At 48.0% G+C, this 7361-nt stretch overlaps 1 protein-coding gene across 1 annotated transcript in view; it reads right to left on the bottom strand.

Moving 5' to 3' along the window:
* Positions 1 to 695: 695 nt before the first annotated feature.
* The window catches only part of TADA2A (transcriptional adaptor 2A), a 21682-nt gene continuing 15016 nt past the window's right edge, over positions 696 to 7361 (bottom strand). Inside the window, 5 exon segments of the mRNA XM_008631082.2 lie at positions 696 to 2155; positions 3474 to 3547; positions 5747 to 5790; positions 6590 to 6722; positions 7339 to 7361. Of these exon segments, the coding sequence (XP_008629304.1) occupies positions 1970 to 2155; positions 3474 to 3547; positions 5747 to 5790; positions 6590 to 6722; positions 7339 to 7361 (460 nt within the window). The 3' untranslated portion in view covers positions 696 to 1969.

Consider the following 7361-nt stretch of genomic DNA (forward strand, 5'->3'; position numbering starts at 1 on the left):
CGCTGATGCTTTCATGACAGGCGTATAGCACAGCCCCGGGAAGACTCATACCGTGCATACCTCAGTGCTGTGACTAAGCCCGCACTGGGCTGGAGCAGCCGCAGCCTCCCCGCGCCACCCCGGCCCTGGTGTCACCAATTCTGCAGGTCCCATGATCCCAAAGTGCCCGTCTCCCTCCTGTTCCTGGCCTTGTTCCATATTTAATGTTTCATGTCCACCTGAGTCTGTAATTAAGGCATCTGCACCCCCAGCCGTGAGCCCGGGGTGCAGCGAGGGCTGGCGTTCCCAAGCCACAGGCAGCTGCCCACCAAAACCAACCCCAGCTGATCCCAGGATGGTTCCAGTGTACTTGGCTCCTTTCCTGCCTTTGGGTGCAAGTCACCCAAAAGGCCAAGCAAAAGAAAGGCAGTTTGGCTGTTTAATGTTAAAAGAGAAGTGGGAAAAACATTCCCAAGGTTTTACAGCTTACTGTGCCCTTTCCCTTGGCATTCCCAGTCTCAGTTTCTAGACTTTAATCTTCAACATGTAGTTTATTACTGCTGCTTTTCTTTAAATAGTAATAGTTTCTAGGAAATGCAGTCGCCGCATCCCTAGGGCCGCTGTTGGGCGTTTATCTCCTCTCTCGTGGTGAGGAGCTGATGGATATAGATCCAGGCAGCTGTGTGACCTTTACAGTCTCACTCGGAGTCCGGGGATGCGGATGTAAGATTGTTTCAAGTCATTTTGATTTTATTACAAACCAAAATACTTCACATTCAATGGCACCTCAGGTCCATAGGGTAATTACTCTTGGGGAACAAACAACACAAACCTCAACACCTTAGACAGGTATTGGTGCAGCTGTAGCTCAGCTTTTCCATGAGATCCCAAACTGGGGAGCATCCAACACCCCACCTGCTTTGGCTGTCAGGTTCCTATGGGACATTATTGCAGCATTACACCTTAGCAGGAAGCTGTCTGACAAACCATTTGCTGTGCAATAAACAAACAAGCTGCATCTGCAGAGAACCATCTTCATCATCCAACTGATTGCCAAATCCAAAAGTTTGGTGCTGAAGCTCATGGATCAGCTGATGTGATGGGGGTTGTGTTTGAGTAGTTACTTGCGGCACCTCCTCAGGCATGTCGCTGGTAACGCTGAGGGAATAAAACCCCACAAACAGGAACTTCATGCTCTCCACTCATTTTTTTGTGGGAGAAGATCAGGGTCCTGAGAAGCTTTTAATTCCTGTTCCCAAAAACTGCAGTGGCTGTAACATCCAGCCTTCCCAACAAGCAGAAGACTGAAACGGAGGGATTATATATAACTTGACAACCCCAAATCACGGGGGGAGCAGCTGAAGCTCCTTGGTTTTGGCAGAGCCCTCCTGCTGGGATATGTGCTAATACCACGTAAAAGTAACAACTGTTGAGGAGCTTCCCTGCCATGTCCTTTCCCATCCTTTATCACAATTAAGTTAAAAAGACTGGACCACTGCAAGCTCTATTTTTACACCCTCGGGCACATGCTGTCGCCTCTGAAAGCTGCTGCTGATTTAGGAAGGAACACAAGGAGGGAGGGAGCGCATTTCTATACCCTGTACTGCACAAAGTGTGACTCTGTCCTTATTCTGTGTCACCATCCGCATAAAAGTACCGTGATCCACTCTGTAGTCACAGGAGGTGTGAGGAATGAATGCCCATTCACGTTTAAGATGAGCTTATATGGCATGTGATCCTTCCCAGCGCTCCGAGGCAGCGCAATTCTGACAACAGCAGAGTCAAAAGGAACCCAGACAAATGTCAGCATTCATACAATTTAACAAAGCTCCCTACTTGTTTTTACAAAAAAAAAAAAAAGAAGCCCCAAAAGGTTTTAAACAAAAGGAAATGTCCTTCATTCAACACTGGTAAAATCTTTCAGCGCTGTCAAGGCGACTTCAAAGCCTCTCCACATCTGCCTGCTCCAGCCAAGCACTGCTGCCTGTCCTCAGGCCTTTGTGATGTACCCTTCTCTGATCAGGAAGTCATAGATTTTCCTGGTTTTGTTCACATCGATCTTGATGAGGGCTCGAGCCTGCGCCAGTCTCAGGCCTCCCTGTTTGTTGCATTCGTTCACTAAAGCAGCTTTATATTCCAAATAGGCTCCAGGGACCAGCCTCACCATCTGACAGAGCTGCAAGACAAAAGGTGAAGTTAATAAACACCAACACTTGTCATGTTCTTCCCTTCCCAGAGCCCTGCTGGGGGAGGAACACGGGGAATATTTTTCTGAGAACACTTCCAGTGTTTCTTTGCACAGGGGAGGCACACGGGAATGCCATGACGAGCTGTTTGGATCCACAGGTAGGGAGGGGAGGAGCCTGCTGGCTGCTGCATTCAAAAACATTCCTGATGGAAAAATAAAGGAGGAGGATGAAAGCAAGCCCTGGGCTCACAGGAGCACAGCTCTGAGTGTCCTGTGTGGGCGTTGCTCCTTCCAAAGCCCGGGAAGCACACATGCCAGACTTGGAAGCAGCAATTGGCCGGGAGCCAGGGAGGGCATCTGGCTGCTAATCCCCTGCAGACTCAGGCTCTAATACCTTCTACAAAAGCAGCTCTGCCGGCCCCCTCTGGAAGTCTGGCGTGGAAGCTGTGCAGGGAAGGCATTCCATGCTTGGAAGTTTGGTGAGGAATGGCTTTCCACAGCTCCTGAGCTGTTTGGCTGCACAGCTCCTGTTCAGCTCCCAAATACCAGCTGCCTTCCAGGAGCACAGCCTTGCTCCCGCTGGAGAAACTGTCTGTCTCCTCCCTTTAATAAGGAAACGCTTCATGCTCATTCCTCACGGATAGGAAATTGCAGAATTCCTCAGACCTCAGACTTTCTGTCTCAGCTGACCAGGAAATCAGATTCCACACACACACACACACTGATGCCCTGCCACCATTATTCCCGTGCCGAATGGAGCCAGAAATGCCAGTTCCACACGGAGCCGTGAGCTGATTCCCAATGCTGCCAGCTCCAGCCAAGGGAAACACACAGGGAGAGGGGAGGCTGAGATACAGCTGTGCTTCATGGGCACTGCAACCTGCCTTGGGCAGTCTAAGGACACATTAGGACTTCTATTAAAAAATAATAATCTCTTATTTCAATAGTTCTCCACTGAGTTAGAGGACAGGCCTGCACTGGGCTGAAAAACAACCAGTGTTCATTAAGAAAAATTAACCCCTCTGCTCAGGCCAGCCTCACAATGCAGGCAGGGAGATGGATGTTGTAACAGCACCAAAGAACACCCTGGTGCTCTGCTCCTTTCTCTGCTAAATCAGCCAGTTTGTGATGTATGTGTAGCACGGGAAATTAAGAAGCCAACTGGAAAACCTGAATGATTTCTGTGAGAAAGGAAGAGGAGTCAGGGCCTGTAACTGAGGTGATATTCACAGCTCCCCAGACATGGTGTGGGCAGCCCTGCACTGTGGAGACAGTTACAGAGATGATCTTTGCATGCTTTCCTCACCTCCTTCTCCTTCTCGTTGAGTTTCTCCGTGCCTGGCAGGCCTGTGAGGTTCAGTGGTGGGGCACTCCGTCTGCCTGTGGGACGAGAAAGGAAACGCTGGAGAATCGGAGCCCTTTGGAGGTGGCTGCTCCTGGGGTGTGTTAGGGAGGCAATTCAACCCAGTCTGAGCCAAGTGTTTACAGATAGGGTTATTTAGGGCTTAGCACAAGGCTCTGCTGATGTGACAAAAGGTTTGGTTTTGCAATTTTAAACTCTGTGAATGTTTCGTGAGACTGGTGAGCTGATGGTTTTTGGGAGGAACTGCAAGACAAAAGCTTTGTGTCAGACTGGCACTGGGCATGGCTCAGCTGGGCTGAGCCTCCTGACTATCCCAGCTCCAGGGAGGGTGTGCCAGGTGTGCTGAAAGCAGCACCTTGTAAGGATGCTGAGACTATTTATTGGTGTGATTAAGCAGCCGATTTCTCTCTGGCATTACTGAAAACTTCATGAGGCAGAGTTTTCTTCAAATGCCTTTCAATGTGATGCAGGTATTGCAAGGCAGGTACAGTTGGGGGATTTATTTTTCGTCTGTTATGATAAACAGTTCTGAAAGGAGTATTTATCACAGGGTCATCTGATATTTCTCACTTTTACTATTGTTTGTAACTTTACCTGGCACAGCCTAAACTTTCTCAAGGGCTTGCAGGTTTGGCTTTTTCTTCTAATAGTATTTTTTATGTAACTTGCAGAGCTCAGGACAAAGTTTGGGTTGTTTATTCCCATTGGAACAGTCTCCCACCCCTGCACTATGGGTTGCATATTTAGCATTGTCAGAGAGAGGTCTCTATCCCAGGATAACTTCCCAAATTTGGCAAAGTGATGAGACCTTGGGAAATGTGCCATTGTGTCTTCCCAAGGACTGCTGGCAGCTGCTCCAGACCCTGCCCTGCCCAGGTCCTGCCCCTGGCACTGGGAAGTCTCTCTGTCTCCTGGGCATCTGCAGGAACAGACGGGATCTGGCTGGGTGTGAGGAGCCTGAGCAGAGAGAGCTGAGGGACTGGAGAGGAGCTGGAGTGTGAGTCTGTGGGAGGTGTAAAGGAAGTTATTTCCCAGCACTGCTCCCTCTTCCTATGGCACGGGGCAACTGTGCCAGGATGAGACATGACAGAATTCGGTTTTACTCTTTTATAAACCCAAAAAATACCACACGCATGCAAACTACATTAAAGAAAACATTAAGGCTGCAAAGTCAAGAGCTTAGAATCTAGAAGTGAAGCATTAATTTGCCCTCTTGTATATTCAGAATGATGCAGCCTTTAATTAGAGCCACGTGGCAGCTCTTCCCCAGCATCCTGCCGTTCCCTGGGCAGGATGTTTGCCTAATTAGCAGCTCTATGGTATTTTGTTTGGGTTTTGTTCCACATGTGATGCTGCTTGTAAACACTGTGTGCTATCACAGCTCCACAGGCAACACAATCCCTGTGCTCCCAGGCTCTTCCCCTTCATGGGACACTGGATCCTTGACAAAAAAGGAAGTTCATCCCTCATTCCAGACCATCAGCTGGAGGACACTGTCCTCCCTTCACAGACTCTGAAGCCCTGAGATACACAAAGCTGTTTTTTCTGCAAAATACCAGATCTTAGCAATCGCCAAATAGGTTTAGAACAGTCTGTAGTGCTCTGACTCACTGCTTGGTATTCTGACCCAAATTTCCAAGGCTCCTGGAAGAAATGAGGAAGAACATATAGACCCAGTGTCCACCTCTGAGATGTTTAATTCAAGTGGTTTAACAGCATCCACATAAAAACTGGCTGTAGGGACAGAGCCAAAGCCAGTTTTCCCTGGCAACATTTAACAACCTTGTAATAAAACTTTATCCCAGTCTCAGTCACCCCATGACCTCAACAAATGGGATGGGAATTATTTAAGTCCTGTTTATGAGGACCTTGACTGACCCCTGAATCTGTCCTTACTGGGCACTGAAAGAAGATGGGGTCCTCCTGGTGGAGAAACCCCTAATTTGTGCTTACAGAATGTGAAAATTCTTTTGTTTCCTGCCTTGCTAATGTAGCTTTAGGAAGGGTTTTGACCTCTAGTCAGAAAAATACAGAAATTCATCAGAAAGTCCTGCAGGATATGTGAGTGGAATGACTTGCAGATTGCTGTAATGTTGACTTAAGCAGTGCTTAACTGTGAGGCTTGAGGACTGACACTTTGGCACACAAGAAAGAGTCAGAAAAAGGCTGTCAGACAGACATTACTGGGTTTTTAGCAGACATCATCTAACACTTACCTGTAGTTGAAGGAACGGGTACCGTGGGAGTCAGGCCAGAATCACTGAAAAGAAAGGAAATTTTCAAATTGCCTTCGTGTTTTTTGAGAATAACTGCATGTGTTGGCCCTGAAAGTGCTTCTTCCACAACTTGTAATAATTACACAATTCAACTTGCATAACCCAAACCCTGACTAGGAGTCAACAGGATTTATAAATATTTAGTGTTCCCACATTGAAGAGTATGTCTGAAACCTGTTAAAAAACCCAACGAGGAAATGTGGAGGGGATCACAATTAAAAATACAGTGGAGACTGAGGGGGGAAATTCCAAGCCATGTCCTGCATACAGGATGCACTTCCTTTATGCTGCTCCTTAAATCCAAGAGCTCATGCAGGGTGATGACACATTAATAATGCTGCTACATCTAAAATCATCTGAAATATTTCAGGTGTCAGCTGTGCCCTCATTAATATCCACAAAGGGCTCATTTCCCTCCGTGACTTTATGAACAGCAGTTCAGTTCCTGAAATATAAAACCGAGGGGTTTGAGTCCCTTCCTTTGCCTGCACTCAACAAGCACTATTGCTGTCACCCACTTTTCTGCCCTTCGAATTTTGCAGGCTGTTCCTACTTTAATAAATTGGGAATGAATTTGTTACTATCAGGCAGGAAAATGTGTTTGATGCAAACCAAACCACAGAATCCCAGGAAGGTTTGGGTTGGAAGGGACCTTGAGGCTCGTCGCGTCCCATGGGCAGGGACACCTTCCACTGGAGCAGGTTGCCCCAAACCCCATCCAAGCTGGCCATGGGCATTCCCAGGATGGCTCAGGTTCCCTGGACACCCCGTGGCAGTGCTTACATGTCTGCCTGGCGGCTGAGCCACTGCTGGCAGGCGCTGCTGTCCTGGATGTACTGCAGCACCTCCGAGAGCATCGTGCGCTTCAGCCGCTCCTCGTCCCGGCTCTTCTTCAGGTGGTCATAGGTCCGGGCACCTGTGGCACACACACACCCTGCCCTCACCACCTGCCTCACCTAGAAAGTCCAGACTGGCTTTTCCCTGCTTCAGGAAATATTGGAAAGTTCTCTATTTCTGGCCCAACCGCTGCTGTTCTCCCTCGTGATGACTACTTGGCACCAGAAGGGATTAGATTCCACCCTGCACCCTTCCCCCTGTTAATTTCAGGCCAAAAACAAACAAAAAAAGGCTTCCATGATCTAATTCCAGGATAAAACAGGACATTTAATTGATGTGGAGGTCTTAGGCCTCTCTCCAGATATCACATGTGTCAACAGCCAGGGGAAGCGTCCCGAGATGAAGCCCTGAGACCACTGTGCCCTGACATAAATATTTTTTAATGAAGCTTTTGCAAAGTGGTGCCCAGAGCAGAGCTGTGTTAGACACTGTGATCTCCAAGCTGATGGCTCAGATCAGCTGTGAACCAGCCCAGCTGGACTGTGCATCATTGCTGAAGCCTTACTCAGTTCCAGACCAGGAAAACGCCTCTCCGAACTAAGTGTCTTTTTATTCAACACATCCTGAATGTTGTAAAATCATCCTTCCCTTCCTTGATGGATGGGAATGGAATGAATAATGCATCAGGTACTTACTGAAGAAATTGGTGATTCCTGCT

This window comes from Corvus brachyrhynchos, unplaced genomic scaffold, assembly GCF_000691975.1.
Source record: "Corvus brachyrhynchos isolate BGI_N302 unplaced genomic scaffold, ASM69197v1 scaffold283, whole genome shotgun sequence".
NCBI classification, from domain to species: Eukaryota; Metazoa; Chordata; class Aves; order Passeriformes; family Corvidae; genus Corvus; species Corvus brachyrhynchos.